Source organism: the organism of the source record quoted next, unplaced genomic scaffold (assembly GCF_019419815.1).
Source record: "Pyrus x bretschneideri cultivar Hongxiangsu unplaced genomic scaffold, Pyrus_bretschneideri_v1 Contig1, whole genome shotgun sequence".
NCBI classification, from domain to species: domain Eukaryota; kingdom Viridiplantae; phylum Streptophyta; class Magnoliopsida; order Rosales; family Rosaceae; genus Pyrus; species Pyrus x bretschneideri.
Window position 1 is genome coordinate 13,222,120 of NW_025999390.1, and position 18,576 is coordinate 13,240,695.

The 18,576-nt window shown below is 37.4% G+C and overlaps 2 protein-coding genes across 3 annotated transcripts; both read left to right on the plus strand.

The window, feature by feature from the left end:
• Positions 1-1,725: 1,725 nt before the first annotated feature.
• On the plus strand, positions 1,726-7,572 carry LOC103951894 (serine/threonine-protein kinase tricornered). Of its 2 annotated transcripts, XR_007259481.1 has the most exons (14): positions 1,726-2,020; positions 3,208-3,382; positions 3,618-3,701; positions 3,849-4,090; positions 4,234-4,477; positions 4,656-4,735; positions 4,840-4,924; positions 5,208-5,333; positions 5,430-5,543; positions 5,663-5,710; positions 6,055-6,139; positions 6,278-6,328; positions 6,415-6,580; positions 7,134-7,572. XR_007259481.1 is itself a non-coding variant. In XM_009363375.3 (13 exons), the coding sequence occupies exons 1-13, from the start codon at positions 1,839-1,841 to the stop codon at positions 6,504-6,506; spliced, it is 1,608 nt and encodes a 535-aa protein (XP_009361650.2). In that variant the 5' UTR covers positions 1,726-1,838; the 3' UTR covers positions 6,507-6,978. The 2 variants fall into 2 exon arrangements, 1 of the variants encoding a protein (XP_009361650.2); XM_009363375.3 differs by lacking the exon at positions 7,134-7,572 and having other exon boundaries at positions 6,415-6,978.
• Positions 7,573-8,254: 682 nt separating this feature from the next.
• Positions 8,255-18,376, plus strand: LOC125478729. The gene is given in 17 exon segments (XM_048587226.1): positions 8,255-8,572; positions 8,889-9,078; positions 10,469-10,916; positions 10,919-11,003; positions 11,081-11,360; positions 12,027-12,325; positions 13,440-13,622; positions 13,807-14,562; positions 14,674-14,768; positions 14,880-14,930; positions 15,015-15,103; positions 15,278-15,844; positions 16,076-16,150; positions 16,336-16,406; positions 16,488-16,545; positions 16,834-17,053; positions 17,257-18,376. Coding segments are annotated over 15 exon segments (3,873 nt in total). The 5' UTR covers positions 8,255-8,572; positions 8,889-9,078; positions 10,469-10,588; the 3' UTR covers positions 17,973-18,376.
• Positions 18,377-18,576: the final 200 nt, after the last annotated feature.

Genomic DNA, 18,576 nt, shown 5'->3' on the forward strand with positions numbered 1-18,576 from the left:
TTGCTCTGCCCCCACTTTCCTCTCACCTTTGAACTATTTGCTTACCTGGTCTCCTCTGCTCCTTGACTTTAACCAACTCTTTCTTGGCAAGTTTGCGTTGATGGGGGAGACCTACAAATCTATTTTATCAACTAATTATCACTTTTACTAGATTTTTCAAACTTCCATTAGTCTTGTTTCGGGCAGAATCGGCTTTGTAACCGGTTGTTTGTTCACTTATATCGTGATAGAAAGACAAAGATATCAACCGTGGATCGGTTGCCTGTTTGGCCAGTTGGATTTTTGCCAGTCTGCATTTTGAAGTCGATTTACAATATCTGAGTCTTTCAATACATTTGCAATAATCTAACAGAGCTTCTCTGTTTTTGCTTGATTATCATTTACTGAAGAGAAGATTATCATTAAGAATGTAAAATCTATAAACCTAATTATAAACATGGTACCATCAAGGCACATTTAGATTTTGCTCTCTAATTCGGAGATTAATTTGGTGTCTCAGGTGTATACACTTTTGTGTCGATCTCTCTCCTCGTGTACCCGATCAAGTTGATGAGCGAGATGACACATAGAGTCAGATGTGTGTACATTCTTTTTGTGATGACACAAATAGAGACGGTGTATATAAATATATTTCTTCCGTGATGATACAAATAGAGACAAATGTGTACACATTCATTCCGTGGAGATATAGATAGACACAAAGGTATATACATCCCTCTCGTGATAATACAAATAGAGACAAAGGTGTACATTCCTTTCGTGATGTTACAGATAGACACAAAAGTACATACGTGCCTCTCGTGAGGATGTTGACAGAGACAAAAGTGCATACATTCCTTTCATGACGAACCGATAAACACAAATGTGTATGCATTTCTCCCGTGACGATGCAGATAGACACAAATGTGTATAAATTCCTTCCGTGACGATACAAATAGACATAAAGGTATATACATTTCTCCTGTAATGATACAGATAGACAAAAATATGTATAGATTCCTCCGTAATGATACAGATCGACACAAAAGTATACATTGCACCTGCAAAGACAAATACATATGAACGGACATGCATAGACATGCAAGTTATAACATTTTGGGAGCATTTCCATTACCTCCCCAAATTCATGAACCATCATGTTTTCCTTTTATTAAATGACTCTCATCAAGAAAGTTCATTGCACCTGCAAAATGTTTGGTTTCAAATTCTACTCTGGCAATCTCCAACCATATTGACAGATTGGATTTCTTTCATTAGTGAGGAAGCAGATAAGACTACAACAGCTAAAACTGTGCAGATTTAGTCTTTTCACTTCCAAACCTGCCTACCAACAACCGTGAAACATTTGGTTTCCATTTTTAGAAACTTCTCGTACATTTTGTCACAGGCAAAATTTTCTTTTTGAGACTTTCACATATGGAAATCTTGTTATGCCATTGCAGCATTAAGAACATGAATTTACAAATCACTTTCTAAGTATATGATTAATTATAATTTTTTGTCCAAAATATGATTATTTGTCAATTAAGGAATAAAATTTGGTTTATTCCCTTGTTTAATATAAAGAGAATATATTTAGTTGTACTTAACATGCTGTACCACCTGAGAAATGCCACCCAACAGGGGCCAACTGTAGGAACCCAGGAACAGCCAACTGGACATGGACACGTGTCAGACAGACAAATTAGACGTTGGTGGAGAGAAATATAAAAATTGGTTGTAGAAGCTGTTTTTGGAGGGGTCTCATATTTTCATTCGTCCCGGGGTTTTTGCTTTGTTGTCACTCGTCACAATCATCCAAATTTCTCAAGCCATAGAGAGAGGTAGAGAGGGAGAGGATGGAGAACCATAACCAGATGGAGAGGGACGAGGCGGGGCCCATGGCGGTGGAGGCGGCGGAGGAGGAGGAGAACGGGCAGGTGGGGTCCAGCCTGACCCTGGAGAGGGTGGCTGCGGCAAAGCAGTTCATAGAGAGCCACTACAAGGCTCAGATGAAGCACATCCAGGATCGTAAACAGAGGTAGGGAAAAAAGACGTTTCCTTTTGTTGAATTTACTGTTTTTAAGGATCTTTCTGTCTTGCCCAGTCCTTGTTTTTGCAATTTCAGCTGGTGTTTTTGTGATCAGAATTGTTTTTTATTCTGGGTATTTGATTTTTTCTTTTGTTTGGAATGGAAAGCCTTGATTTTCCTGAGAAATGAGGGTGTTTCTTTGACTGCCCTGGAATTGCATTCCTGGAAAGAGTTGGAATTTGATTGGTTTTTTGGGAAATGGGGTTCATTGGAAATTCCCAAATCATTGTGCTTTTGGAATGTATATGCTTGCATGAAGTGGAAGTAAATATTGTTTAAGTTATGCTTATTGCCGAGTCGAATTGTGTTTAGATTTTTTCTTCCAGGAGAGCTAATGATGATAGTAACCTTATAAGGAATATCAAACATGATAAGATTTTGGGTGCTGATTTTGCAGAATGACATTTGCAAATTAGTAAGAACTGCATAGTGATGAATAATTATTAGTTTTGAGGCTTCGTAATTATATTATCCGCAAATCCTTAGTTGGAAGAGTATTTTGTTATTGGTTTTTTTATGACTTTAATCACCTTAGAAGAACTAAACTGGGTGCAACTGTGAAAAAATTGAGAAAGATATTTAGTGTGCATTATTTGGCAGTTGACTGTGTGATTGAGCCCCTTTGGTTTAGCAATAAGCGAGAAACATGTTTCATAACATAAAATGGGTGGTGGTTGTCATTGGTTCTTTATGGATTGTTTGGATTGTTTCTCGTTTGTGTTTTTTTCATGCCATTCCATCAGGTATAATTTGTGTTAATATTTCAACTTGTGCATGGTAGAGTCACCGGAAGAGAGTGCTGAAAAAGCTAAAATGTTGAGTTCTTAGGCAATAGAATCGCCTGTTAGTATGGTTATTTCTGCGGTGTTTTTCATCAATGTTATCTTCAATGCCTGGTCTGTTCTGTTTCCAGTGTCCATTATGGCAGTTTTACTTCAAACGCTCTTGCATTCATGCCACATAAACTTTATATCGCTAGTGCTGAATATGTTCTTGTTTTTTTATATGTTTTTAGAGTCCACTAGTTGTGATGTGCCTCCACCACTGCTAATTAAAGTGAAATTGGCAATGGTTAGAGGATAAAGGTTCTGTCATTGATCTTGATATGTGCCCTCAAATGTGTTCATTGTTTCTAGGCGCTCGGTGCTGGAAAAGAAGTTGGCATCTGAACATGTACCAGAGGAGGAACAGATCAATTTGTTGAAGGATTTGGAGCGCACAGAGACTCAATACATTCGCCTTAAAAGGCACAAGATTTGTGTCGATGATTTTGACCTTTTGGCCATAATTGGGAGAGGGGCCTTTGGAGAGGTAGAGATATGCACCGCTTATAACTTGCATAGGTGCTAGGTTTAAAAGATTTTTATTTTCCTTTTCAACGTATTAATATACAGAGAAAGTGAGTATAAGCTTCTTTCTGTCACCCTTGACCTCAAGTTGTTTACTGTTACAGTATGGTTTCATTTTCTTTGTTGTAGTTTTTTTCATATTCTTTGGTTTATGTTTGATAGTTTCTTGATACAATATTTATATTAATATTTTGCAGGTTAGACTGTGCCGGGAGAAGAAATCTGGCAACATTTATGCCATGAAAAAGTTGAAGAAGTCAGAAATGCTCAGTAGGGGGCAGGTAATTATATGGCACATCAAGAATTGATTTAATTTTAACTTGTTTTACCTTAAGGGAAAGAGAAACTTCGATTTAAGGTTCTCAAATTTTCATCCATTACTTCTATTGTAAAATCTTGTACTCACTGGTTGTCTATCCACAACGTAGGTTGAACATGTTAGAGCTGAAAGGAATTTGCTTGCAGAGGTTGCCAGTCATTGCATTGTGAAACTTTACTATTCCTTTCAAGATGCTGAATACTTGTATCTAGTCATGGAATATTTACCTGGTGGTGACATGATGACTTTGCTTATCAGAGAAGAGTCTTTGACTGAAACTGTCGCTAGATTTTACATTGCACAATGTGTTCTGGCCATAGAATCTATTCACAAACATAACTACATTCACAGGTTGGTTTATCCTTTTGGTCACAGGCTTGCCAACATCGGAAGCTGCATTCTGTTAAAGTGCGTTATATTAATAAATGGTACATCAAGATAACATAATGTAACTCTTGCATTTGCTACGTCTATTTTTTTTTTTTTTTTTTCAGAGACATAAAACCAGACAATCTTCTGTTAGACAAAAATGGTCACATGAAGCTTTCTGATTTTGGTCTTTGCAAGCCTCTTGATTGCTCAAATTTATCTTCCATAAATGAAAATGAAGTGCTTGATGATGAGAACCTGCATGAGACAATGGATATTGATGAATCCTTCCCAGAAACCAAAAATGGGAGGCGCTGGAAAAGCCCGCTTGAGCAACTTCAGCATTGGCAGATAAACAGGAGAAAATTGGTACTCAAATGATCCTTTCCTTTATATTCTAATGTGGAATTTCACCTCTCTTACAGTCTTACTCATAGATTCTTGACTGGATAAAGTGCAAGCAACAAATGTTTGCTATTTGTATATAATAACACTTCATAGATTTAAGATCCAATGTTTAATGCCATTTCCTTTGTTTCAATGGTAGGCATTTTCGACAGTCGGAACTCCAGATTACATCGCTCCAGAGGTATTGTTGAAGAAAGGATACGGCATGGAATGTGACTGGTGAGTCCACGATGTTGCAGCACTATTGGATTGCTATAGTAGCTAAAATATGTGTGAGCAAGTTCGTTTGTGAATTCTATTTCTTACCCAATTCCCGCTTGTAGGTGGTCACTTGGTGCGATAATGTATGAGATGCTGGTTGGTTATCCTCCATTTTACTCTGATGATCCAGTCACAACATGCAGAAAGGTTAATCAATCAGTATATATTTTGCTTATATTTTTTTGATTCAAGTGTATACTATCTCATAGTTTTCATTGTTGTGTGGTTTTCACAATAATTAGACTGCAGTAAGATTCATTTCAACATAACTCGCCAGGTTGCGTTTGTCTCACATGTTTTTCTCAAGAAAGTTGAATTTACAAATTGTTTCTGAAGCAGTAACATTTGCGGAGTTCTACATTTCTTACTAAAGTTTTATTGATATATTCATATCTCGTGCATGACCTGACATATGGAAGAATGTATGCAGATTGTACATTGGAAAAATCACTTGAAATTTCCTGTTGAGGCAAGGTTGACACCTGAAGCAAAGGATCTGATCAGTAGGTTCCTTTGCGATGTTGAAAATAGACTTTGTAGAGCAGACCAAATTAAGGTATTTCCCCTCTATTTCCGATTACTTTTACGGTTTTACCCTCACATTGTTACGCCATTCTTAATGAAATAAGTCCTCTTATTTTAAATGGATCAGGCTCATCCTTGGTTTAGAGATATCGCATGGGACAGACTTTACGAGACTGAGGCAGCATTTAAACCAGAGGTCAATGATGAACTTGATACTCAAAACTTTATGAAGTATGATGAGGTAAGGTGTCAAATATACTCCTGTCGGCTTACTGCTCACGAAAACATCCGACCTATACTAGTTGCTAGTAGTGAAGTACTGGATTGTGCCTTTGTGTCTAAAATTCAACTGTGCTGCAGGTGGATCCACCAGCACCTGGAAGAACTGGATCTGGACCAATGAGAAAGGTATGTTTCTCATAGCCAAAAAGAACGGAGACTTAAAGTGGCACAATGTCAATTCATAATCTGGTGATGGCTTTGGTAATCTAAACGTGTAAAAGGGTACATTTTGACATACTAGATTAATAAAACAAATTTTCTTTATATTTCTGGGGGTTTGAACTTATCTAAAATATCAACTAATCTTTTTTTGGAGGCCCGGTGTGCTTATTCTCATGATCTTGTATGAAGGAACATTTTTACTCTTGAAGAAGGGAAAACACGGAAAGAAAATTCGTGTTATATTAGTTTTGATTTATGTAAAGTAGTTTCCGTGACACTTTATGCTTGTTCTGTATCTTTCTTTGCAGACGTTGTTGACTCCTAAAGATCTCAGTTTTGTTGGCTACACGTACAAGAATTTTGAGGCTGTCAAAGGGTTGCATCATTCATCTGGTATGCATTGTACCGCAGTACAATTTTCTTCACATCTCTTTTTCCTTTGTCTTTCTAGGCGCAACATGCTACCAAGTTTTAATTTAATGAGTAACTTCATCTGCTAAATTTCCTGGATTATGTTCATTACTGTTACAGATCTAAAGAGAAGTACATCACTGAACCGGACATCTGTTGACTCTTCTCAAAGTAATAAATCCTGACCCAAACTGGTCTCATCGACTGTAAATTTCGTTTGTAATGTGCCCGTAATAATTGACTGTGTACCTGTCCAGGTGATTCTGTACTGGACTACTCCACTAAGTATTCCTCGTACGACATGGAAGCTCAGGTACTTGCTGCATCAGAGGATGTCATGTCAGAGTGACTCGTAGCATCTAGTATGACAGGCGGACAGAGCCCTTCTAGGAACATGCTGGGCACACCTGCTTGTTTTTTCCGGTAAGGTTTTCACCCACATGATCAACACAGTTGACAGCTACATCTTGCAGAATAGTGTATAGTAGTAATGTTGAAGACGCTTCAAGATGACCCGTTCAATGGGTTGGTTTTGTAGGAGTAGTACTAGTAGATCTTGAGAGCTTTTTGTATCCCAGTAGGTGTGAGAGTTTTGTCAAGGTCTTGGTTACCCAGGTTGGCATTCAAAATGTGCCTTCTTGTAACAGTTCGATCTTTTGGCATTCAAAATGTGCCTTCGCTTGTGGCAGTTTTCAATCTTTCTTCCCTTGATTGTCTATAGGAAATTATGGTTGCCGAAACATGAAAACACTGAGGTTTTGAGTCCTAAATCTGAGGATGTTATTGATGTTGAAATCTTATAGTCCCATATCTTCCCAATACTTGTGTCTCTTATTTCATTTAAAATTGATTGCAGCTGAGTGCAGTTTGGCTTCTTTATGCCTTTATTTTTTCCTTTCTAGGAACCCTCGACGGTACGAGGGAAAAACTTTTCCCCTGTCCTCAATATTTAACTTTTGTTTTTACCAATTCGTAGATAACCAAGATTCAATACAACAGTCGCCAAAATGCTTTTCGTTTGGAACAAAACAAACCGCCAGACTAATGCAAAGAGAGATTTATAAGAGGCGGGAACTGACGAGGCGGCTGAGTTCCAAATTGTTCGCGTGTTGCCACATATTTTAACGTTTTCATTTGAATTCCTATGATTAGTTTGACATATAGCGATCTAAGCGTCCTTGTTTTATGCAAGTCCTCCATTGCATGACATGGTTAGATAGGAAGAGTGACATTCGAAACAAACATCAAACATTGTTTCTTGTCACGTTGTAATGGTCGGATGGCACAGCCTATCGCGAGTTAAAGGGACTCGTGCTTTATTTAGTTTAGGACAACTTAAAGTCCAAAATAATCTGAACTGCCCTTTTACTTCTTGTACGAATGAATGAAAAAAGAACATTTCCCATGCCAAACTACTCTGACATTGTTTTACAACGATCTTAAACGTTTTTGTTTGTTCTATTGTAATTAGATTTCTCAATCATTTTTTATGTTGAACTCCTTTGGGCGTTGTAAGGATAATTTTAAAGTGATAAAATGTAGTAAGGAGCGATGGTAAAATTGCCTATTTTAGCATTTCAAAGGAGGTGTACCAATGAAACCAAATAAGAAAACATGACCAAACTAGGTAAACATTTTAATGATATTATTATAAAGATTAGGATGTGAAATTTCAGTTTTACCTTTTGTGTAACAACAACAAATCAACTTGAATTATAATACATGCACAAACATCTGAATCCTAAATCGTAAGAAAAAACCCGCATATGTTATGTAACTGATTATACGTGTTATATTTTGGTACTCTCTGACACTATGTGGTTTGTTATTAAGTTGAACGAAACATATACTGTAACGTTTTTAGTTAACTGTCACTCAGTCAACATCATGATCGAAAACCATAATCACATCACTTTTTTTAACTAAAAAAACTTGATTTTAATTATAACTTTTCATAAATTAATATTTTGTTGCTTCAAATTGCTCAATAATTGTCGCTTCGCAAATTGTAAATTCATCCCATGTGCCTATATGTATATATATATAAACCTACAGACAATCATACATGCATATATTATTACATATATGTTTACATACATTCATTGAAAACTCTCTGTAGCCGTTTTGACAACATTATTGTTCCCAAACTACCCCCGCCCAACGCCCACTTTAATTCATCGGTAAAACGAAACATGGGTATGACAGTAATTTAACCGTCCCCCATTTCCATTGTCGATCAAAACACAGGGTTCTTCTTCGTCCTCCATGGCTTTGTACGAACCTTCGATTTCGAGCTCGGAACTCTAATTAGAACCCTTGGAATATTCGATTCCGGACGTATCGACGAATCCCCAAATCAAAGAATCGCGCTTGCTTGGCCGCCAATTGGACATCATTGTCTCCGATTTTTGAAAGGTATAAGATTTGAATGCTGAACTTCGGTTTCGATTTAGTTTTGCTTGATTTAAGTTCTTCGTGTCGAAATTTGGGTTTAATTTTTGAAGTGTGATTGAAGGTTTGTAATGCTTAATTTATCTAGGGTTTCGTGGATTCAACTTTTAGGGTTTCCATTTTGTATCTGCGAAGTTTTTTGGGGTTTTTAAGGTTTGATTTATTTATTATTGAAGTGAAATTATAGATAAATTTGAGCTTAGAAAGCAATGAAGCTCAAAAATCTTAAGAGTAGACCAAAATTTGAAAATTTTATGTGACCGAGTATCTGTTTTGACAGGTACATTTTGTTGATTAGAATGGAGAATAATTGAAGACATATTAGGAAATAGTAGTATCGTTGAGTGAAATTTTAGCGCGAAAGACATTGAACTTACGAATCAGACATCAGCTGGAATAATCTGCCTCCGAAAAAAGAGTAGTCAGGGAATTTTTTATTTCCAAAGAAGGGAAGATGATACATGTAAAAGGTACCTATGGTGACTACAGTTGTCACTTTGAGATAGCTGTACTAATTTAATTATCTCAAGTTTTTTTTAAGGTTAAATAGAATGATGAGTCAATTTTGATTATTCTAAGCTCATGACAAATGTTAATTGAGCCATCATATGGGTGTTGGTGATATCATGTGTTGTTCCATTTAGTTGTTCATTAACTTAGTTACTATTTATTGGTCAATGTAGTAGCTTATGGAGGGTCAACCGGAACTTCGAAACTCATAATTAAATGGTATCAGCAATGACTTCATTTAAATGTTAGCTTGTATGATTTTCCTTAGATCTTTGGTGTGTTCTTATTCTAATGAACATTAGTAGCAAACTGTGGAAGTACAGGGATAGACCTGGGAGGAGTTTGACTAAAGGATAATCTTTCTAGCAATTGTTTGATTGGGTAACTAAGGAGTTACCCTGGAGAAGCCATACCTTAATAAGCTTAACCAAATCATTGTCAAACTCCCAGGAATGGAATATTACCCCAGTACAGTAAATTGTGCACGGTTGAAGTTAAAATGCTTTCTATTTACTGTCAACTTATCTGATTTTGCTAGTCTAGTTTTTAATTTTATTTTTGTGTAAGTGTTTGATCTCCTTCTAAAAAGTTAATTCTTGAGTACAAGGTAGTAATTGTCTTTGGTATATATGTAACATGTCAAGTTTTGTGCATGAATTTATTGATCTTAATCAAATATCATTGTGTTGATTGGAATAATGATAACATTAATGGAGCTGCACCCATAATGATATTCTTAGGTTTCGGTTCCTGTACAAAATTCTCATATGGCATACACATCAGTTGCATTTATTTTTGTTCATTGTGTGTCTGGTTTATGATGGTCTCATGGTTTCTTGGCTAATTGCTAGGTTGCTTATATATTAGGATATGTTGATAAACTTTCTCGTGTGGGTTGCTTCACCAATTTGCTTTTATGAATTTGCTTTTATGGATGTAACAAGATTGAACTTCTAATGTAAGGCTTAATTTCTTTCCTTCTTCCTTTTGGATTGTGGAGCTTGCAAGATTGTTTTAATCCTCTATGTTTAGGTTAGTAGTCTGTGGCCAGTACTCTGAAATTAAACGTACTCTTGCTTTTTAACTGTGATCTTTTCGACTTGTTTTACCCTTGAACGAAGAAATCCACAATAAATGTTCTGTATGGTTTATGCATCTCAGTCCAGTTTCTTGTTTATACTTTTCGCAATTGGCTACTTCGTGTTATGTTTCCCATCGTACTTTCTTTTATATCAGTATTAAGGATTTAAAATGACTACCCATCCTATGATAGCTGAAATCATTAGTTTGGAAAAAAAAAAAAAAGAACAGGGATTTGGCTTCTTATCTTATGATCCTTATCTGTTTCAGATGCACTACCCAGTCATTGTTCTTAAGAGTTTGGGTTTTATGTGCTGTTGTGCCCGTCTTTGTCATGCACCTCTGTATTTTCTGGCTTTGTGATACTGATAGAGTGTGGAAATTGATGCAATGGCAACTTCTAGCAAGTTTGATCTCTCGTCTGGTAGCCCAGATAGACCATTATACACCAGTGGACAGCGAGGATCCCACATAGCTACTGCATTGGATAGATCTGGTAGCTTTCGTGAAAGCATGGAAAATCCAATTTTATCTTCACTTCCAAACATGTCAAGAAGCACGTCTGCAATAACACAAGGAGATGTAACGAACTTCTTCCAGTGTTTGCGCTTTGATCCAAAGTTGGTTGCTGCAGAGCACAAGTCTAGCAGACAAGGGGACTTGAAAAGACTTGTGAGCGTCGCTCTTAGCATTTCACCTGATGAATCTCCATCTGCTTCAGTAAAGGAAAGTTGCTACCATCTCCTATTCCGGAGGAAATAAAACGAGTTAAGGCTGGTCTGCGTGAAAGCTCTATTAAGGCCAGGTATATTTGTGTATATTTTGCAGTTTGGTTTGTAGTTGTAACTTTCAACTACTGCATAACATCAAATAATTTTACAGGGAACGTGTAAAAACGTTCAATGAAGCTTTATCTGCATTCAACAAGGTTTTCCCAAGCGTACCATCTAAGAAGAGATCAAGAACAGAAGGCTTTTCTAATGAACGTTCTAGTTCAGTGTTATCAAGTGATCGGTCAGTCCTGGGGACAAATATGGGCAAGATTGGTATTCAGAGTCATACTGTCACAGGTGGTTTCGAACTTGAGCAGCAAAAGTCTGAAGAAAGGACTAAGAACTTTATCCCGAACAAACGCACTCGTACTTCTTTGGTGGATATGAGGGTTTGTATTTTGGAAAAATTCTGCTACATTTGCTTTCTTCACTCGCCTTGTTCGTATAATAATAATTATAATAGTAATAATATCTTGAGTACTGTAATGAATGTTTTGTTTAGAATTAGCTTCTAGGAACCGTTGTAGTTGTGGTTCTGGCTAAACTGCATTTTGTCTAAACATTCCTTAGAAATCATCGTAAGCTGTTTTGATTATTGTATTTTGCTACTGGGTTTCTGGGCTTATTCAGATCGTTAACCTTGATCTAATATGGAACTTCTTCCACTTAAATATCACTTTGAAATGTCATGCATGGGAAGATTTCTTTACTTGAATGAGTGGGGACATGGTATTGAAAGGTAGTTTGTTTTTGTGCATTTTAGTAGGTTTTGATATGTAGTCTTCTTCTTTTTCATTTTTCTCGGAATTGTAGTGCATGCATGATTGCATATAATTATGATTATGCATGCTAGTTTAGCACTGTTTTATTGTTCTCAAGCTGTGGACTGTGTTGCACATTGCATTGGTTATGTGTGCTTTTAACCATGTGCATCCCACCTGGTAATCCATGCAAGTTTGATTGATAATGTCTGTTGTGATCTTAAGTTCCACTATTAGTATTTGCTGCATTGTAACTCCTCTAAGGGAAGACTGACCTAATTATGATAACTGTAGATGGATGTGCGGAGTACTTCTCTTGTGCGGCCATCTGTGATTGTAGACAGGGATAGGGAAATGCTGAGGCTTGCAAGTAGTGGTGCAGTTCAGGGAGAGGATCGAAATTTATCTAATAGTGTTGATGGCTGGGAAAAGTCAAAAATGAAGAAGAAGCGTTCCGGGATAAAGCCAGATGCTTCTCCAAGTATGGTATCCAGTAAACCAATTGATGGCTACCGTGAAACTAAACAAGGAATGCAGCAGAGGCCTGTGAATGATGTGCGTTCAAGGTCAAATAATGACTCCCATGGGTTTAGGTATGACTTCTTAATTAACAATTTGCTCTTCCCATAAGGACAGACTGCCTAAAATATTGTATCCCTTCATGTTTTAGGTTAATTTGATGGGCATTTCGCAGTAGTTTAGATTTTTATTTCTAAAAGGAACTTGGAACAAGTAATTCCTTTTAGGTCAACTTACTGGTAAAAATGTCTCAGTGATTTTCAATGCTAACAAACTTATGCTTATTGTTTGTATACTTCCACTGAGGATCCATAGTGGATGTAATAGCTCTTTAAACGTTGTGCAAGTTATTGTTTGTCACCATTCAATCACCATTTCTGTATTGAAGTTGCACAACATATGTAGAATTTAAAAGTGCCAAGGTTGTATTTTATGCACCTAATGGTTATGCAAATATCAGGTTTAATTTTACACTTTTTTTTTTTTCCACTATCTCTATTTGGATATTGATGATAAGTGAGAACTTGTAGACACAACTTGACAGCACCCTCCAAAGTTGTAAAAGGGTTGGATGAATCAGAAAAAAGAATGACACCTAGTTGTATGGTTAAGTTGTTTTTGTTCCCATATGTAAAATGCATACTATTTCTTCCTTTTCATGTTTCCATTTGAGTTGTATTGTCCAATTATTTATGGAAAACATGTTAATATTTTTCGGTCAAATGAGGAAAAAAATATTAGTGCGTGATATGAAAATACTCACAATTCTCTGAATCTGAAAAACCGTGTTTAGAAATTCTGGGAAAATTATGCCTTTTATCTGATGATAAAAAGGGCGATGTGCTTGGTGTTAACAATTGCCTGAAGGATATCTGTATCATTGTGGAGTCCTTTGTCTACCAGTAGTGATTGTTTAAACTTCTGCCATTATTGACTAGAATGAACCCCATGATTGGAGCTGGAATGGATAACCCAGGACTCTCTTCTGGGCTTTCACCTCATAGTACAGAGAGCAAAAGGTTTTTTCTGTCATATGAAAACTTTTTCTAAATTGGGTGACTCGAAGGATCAATCTTCTTGTTGTTGACATGTTATTTCATTGAAATTTTGCATATTTATTTTATGTTGATGATTGCTTTTTGTGATATACTGCCTGAGATGAAATGCTAACACCTTGTATTTTTATAGGCCAGGAGTCACTAATGGAGCTGTTGGAGTCGGAAAGTCAGACGGAATCTTGCAACCAACTGGCTTGGGCTTTCGTTCATCCATCCCTAAGACTGAACCAGACAACCCTTCCCTTATCACTGATAAGAGAGATCGCCCTATTGGTACAGATAAGGAAAGGGCGAACCACAGAGCTGTTAATAAGTAAGCATATCATCCATAGTATTTTCTTATGTGGTTATCTTTTGGAGTGGTGTTCCAGTGGTTGTTAAGGGCCTTAAACTGCTTATTGATCTATACCTCAGTTCCTCCTATTTATTTACTAATTTGTGTTTTTTCCTCTATAAGACTGTGTTGATGTCTTTCTTTTATGCTGTATTTCTTTCAGGGCAAGTGTCCGTGATGATTTCAATTCAGCGAGTCCTACCTCAAGCACAAAGATGAATGCTTCTGTTCGGGCTCCACGATCAGGCTCAGGTGTGGCACCCAAGTTGTCCCCAGTTGTTAATCGAGCAAATGTTCCTAATGATTGGGAAATTTCTCATTGTACGAACAAGCCCCCTACTGCCGTCGGAGCTAACAATCGCAAACGCATGTCATCAGCACGATCTTCATCTCCACCTGTTGCTCAATGGGCTGGCCAGAGACCACAAAAGATCTCCCGTACTGCAAGGCGATCAAATTTTGTTCCTATTGTTTCAAGTAATGAGGAAACCACTCCTATGGATAGTCCATGTGATGTTACTGGTAGTGACATTGGGCTGGGATTTACCAAACGCCTGCCTGGAAGTTCTACTCAGCAGGTTAAGTTAAAAGCTGATCCTTTGTCTTCTGCTGCACTATCCGAAAGCGAGGAGTCGGGAGCTGCCGAGATTAAATCCAGAGATAAAGGCAAAAAGACTGATGAGATAGATGAGAAAGTTGGACAGAATGTTCAAAAGGTGTCCACTCTGGTCTTGCCATCAAGAAAGAATAAGCTGGTTACTGGGGAAGACCTTGGAGATGGTGTTCGGAGGCAAGGGAGGACAGGGCGAGGTTTTGGTTCCACAAGGGCTCTCATGCCAATGACGGTTGAGAAGGTTGGAAATGTTGGAACAGCAAAACAGCTAAGAAGTTCCAGACTTGGTTTTGACAAGAGTGAAAGGTTTAAATATTGTACTTCTGTATACTTTTCTGACTGTCAAATGATATCCTGTTTATTCTGAACAGTTAGTATTTGGGATTGACTCATATTTAAATATAACTTGTTACACAGCAAGGCAGGCCGACCGCCAACTAGGAGACTCTCTGATCGAAAGCCCTATACACGTCAAAAGCACACAGCAATCAATGCAGCAGCAGATTTTGTCGGTAGGGAAACTTTTTAATTTCTGAAGGAATAACTTTTTGACCTTATCTTTGTGTACTTTAGTGTTTTTTGTTCCTTATTCACTCTAGTTTCAATTTCCTAAGTTGGATCAGGTGATGGACATGAAGAGCTTTTGGCTGCTGCAAATGCTGTAGTTAATTCTGGTGCCTTTCTCATTGATAACTTTTGTTTTTATCCTATTCCAACATTAAATTTTTGTTGAATTAATAGTTCTATTATTGCTGCAGCTCATTGCTTCTCCAGTGAATTTTGGACGCAAATGGAGCCATATTTTAGTTTGCTATCTGATGCCGACATAGCTTTCCTGAAGCAACAGGTGATAGCCTGCTTTAATTAGGGGGGACAAAGGAATATATGTTATTATTTTCTTGAAAAATGATGTCACTGTCATTTCACTGAAATGTTTTACTTGGCATTTATATTCAAGAGTCAGCAATGCCCATCTCTGCTACGGATAATGAGGACTTCTAATTTTTTATTGATTTACCAGGGCAACATTGAATCTTATGTGACAACTCCAGCTCAAGTTCCTTCTAGTGTAGATGGTAGCACTACTGTTGCTAATGGGCATGGAAGAGTTGAATGTGAACCAAGGAGAGGTGACTTTCGTCCAGAACAATTTGTGCCAGGAACTGGAGATCATGCTGCAATTCCCCTCTGTCAGACACTCTTAGCAGCGTTGATTGCAGAGGAGGATTCTAGCAGTGTAAATGAAGACCTTACATTTGATTCATATGGAGTTGATTTCGATCTGGATACAGAGGTGGAATCCCATGGTTTGGATTATCAATCACAAGATAACATTCAGTTTGCTGGGCATACTGCTTTTAATGGTTATAGGATTACTGGGAGACCAGGATATGATGAGCCAGAAGTTGTAGTGGGCATCCCAAGCAAAGCAATCAATTCGGACTTTGATCATTCGCGAAATGGTTTCCTTTCAGACCCAGCAGTGATGCCTGGATTTTCCTGTTCAGAATTTCAGTATGGTAACATGTCGTTTGATGAAAAACTTCTCTTGGAGGTTCAAAGTGTTGGAATTTTTCCAGAACTAGAGGTATGCTTCTAGAAGACACTAATTTTACTTTCTTTGGTTTTACTTGACGTATCATAACAAGCTTTTCCTTTTGAAGCTTTTTTTTTTTTTTTTTTTTTTTTCCCCCTTTTCCTTCTGCTGCTGGGCTTAGAAGTGCATTGCTCCTTTTATGCTTAAATGTTTCAGAATTATATATTTTATCCTGTAATATGGGTTATTAATTATACATGTTTTTGCATAATATTTGTTAAGCCTGATATGACACAGACGGAGGATGAAGGAATTGATGAGGAAATCAGGAAACTAGAGGAGAAGCACCATGAACAGGTATTTTCATATATAGAACGACTCTGTATTATAATGAATTGTGGAAGGGATATGGATAGGAGGAGCTTAAAGAAATTAATCGTTTTGGATGTATTGGAACAGTTTTTAGTTGCTGCTCATTTGATTTTGTTATGAACTCTGTTGTTAAGGTTTCCATTTAATGTTTTTTTTTTCCTATGTACCAGGTCTCCAAGAAGAAAGGTTTGCTGGATAGACTGATGAGGTCTGCCTCCATAGCAGAAGAATTCCGAGAAAAGTAATTAATCCTTTATCCTGTGGTAATTTTGCTTAACCTTCTGTTCATAATGATATAATGATTCAATTTGGTTTCATATAGGGAGCTTGAACAGCGTGCCCTTGACAAACTTGTTGGAATGGCTTACGAAAAGTATATGGTAATTTCTTTGACCTTTCATCGTCATATTTTCTTGCCATGCAATTACTCCTTGTAAGGTTTTCAGGATGCAAATTTAGGTGTAGTAACTGAGGCCTAGAGCTGTAACGTCTAACTTATCCATAAGATCCATAAAAATAAAGACTGTTTTTTTGGATGGCCCTCTACTGCCCTTTACCGTCAAAGCTCTTGCTTGCTGTCTTTTAGTTCTTATTAGTATCGGATGTAGCTCTGATTTATTTGTCAAAGTTCTGGCTTGCTTTCTTTAACATATATATTTTTGTGATAGAATTCTTGGGGTCCTAATGCTACTGGTGGGAAAAGCTCCAGTAATAAAATGGCCAAGCAAGCTTCCTTAGCATTTGTTAAGCGGACATTAGACCGATGTCGTGAATTTGAAAAGACAGGGAAAAGCTGTTTCAGTGAACCCTTATATAGGGATATACTTCTTTCTGGCACGGGACAAGCAGAGGCTATTGCAGAGGGTGGTAATGCCTCCAGAGTTTCCGGTATTTCTTCTTGTGCCTCTGAATTAATATTTGTGAATGTGCTTTCTGTTCCATTATCTTCCGATGCATTTTCTTCTATTACTTGTGTAATCAATTGCATAAAGGGATGGACTCTGCACTCTGGATATTTTCTTCCATTTCTTTTTCATTCTCTATTGATTGAAGTGTCATTTCTTATTTATTTGTTATTGTCTCTTCTGCAGCTTCCATGGGTTCCCAGCCAAGCCATTCACAGTTTAGTCAGAATTTGGATAATCTTAGTGTCATCTCTTCAGATGTGCTTCAACCTTTAAATAACTTAAGTGAACAAAATGCTGGTAGAGAAGAGACGTGGTCCAACAGGGTCAAGAAGAGGGAATTATCACTTGATGCCGTAGGGAATAATATTGGAACTGCAAATGCTGCATCGGGTATGGGAGGTTCTTTAACGAGCAGTGCAAAAGGAAAGAGGAGTGAGAGGGATAGAGACGGAAAAGGGCACAACAGAGAGGTGCAGTCTAGAAATGGAACTACAAAAAGTGGTCGGCCAGCGGTATCTAATGTCAAGGGGGAAAGAAAGTCAAAGACGAAGCCTAAGCAGAAAACTCAACTATCTATTTCAGTGAATGGCCTCCTTGGCAAGCCATCAGAGCAACCTAAACCAGCATTGCCATCTGGATCAAAGTCAGGTGAAATGACTACCAGTAACAATGCCAAGGATAAGGATGAGTTTGCCATGGATGTAATGGAGGACCCCATTGATCTGTCTCACCTGCAATTACCGGGAATGGATGTATTAGGTGGCCCTGATGATATTGATGGCCAAGGACAGGATTTGGGTTCGTGGTTGAATATCGATGATGACAATTTACAAGATCATGATTTTATGGGTCTTGAAATTCCAATGGACGACCTCTCAGACTTAAATATGATGGTTTGAAGTTTTCTCTGTATAGTCTTGTTCATTATACTATTGACAAATGAAACAAAATTACTGTTTCAAGAAATGACCAGTGATAAGAATAGTCATTGGACTATCCACAGTCCCCGCTACACATGCATAGTCGTTTGGCTATCGGTCCACAGTTAGGTTATATAGATTCTTTTGTAGGCTCCTGCACAAGTTTAATTTTGAGTGAACCTTTCGGATGTTTTGGATTTTGCTCTTGTATTAAGTTGGTGTCTTTGACTGTAAAGATCTTTTTGTTCAAGGCACCAGTTAGTATGGCTTAGTGATTATATCTTAGCAAACAGTGTATCCTGCCTGTAGCGTTTAGAAATCAGAGAACAACGCCCTCTTGTACATACATTTTATATTCCGAATAAAATCAGCTCTTAATTTAATGTATTATTCTCTAGCTGTACAAACTCATTATTTGAGGTTTGGCCTTCTGTATTTCTATTGGTTTATGATTGTTCTACAGATATCTTCAGAGAATGCCCCTTGAGGTTCCAGTCTTCTCCAACTCAGTTTCCAGCACACTTTATTACTTTTGGTGAGTATACCGACAAGCCTTACTGATGGTATACAAGTTTCCTTCGCC

Coding starts and splice junctions, on each gene's coding strand:
- LOC103951894 (XM_009363375.3), top strand. CDS start 1,839: ATGGAGAACCATAACCAGATGGAGAGGGACGAGGCGGGGCCCATGGCG. Junction 5,711..6,054: donor GATCTGGACCAATGAGAAAG/GTATGTTTCTCA, acceptor CTTTCTTTGCAG/ACGTTGTTGACTCCTAAAGA. Junction 6,140..6,277: donor AGGGTTGCATCATTCATCTG/GTATGCATTGTA, acceptor TTACTGTTACAG/ATCTAAAGAGAAGTACATCA.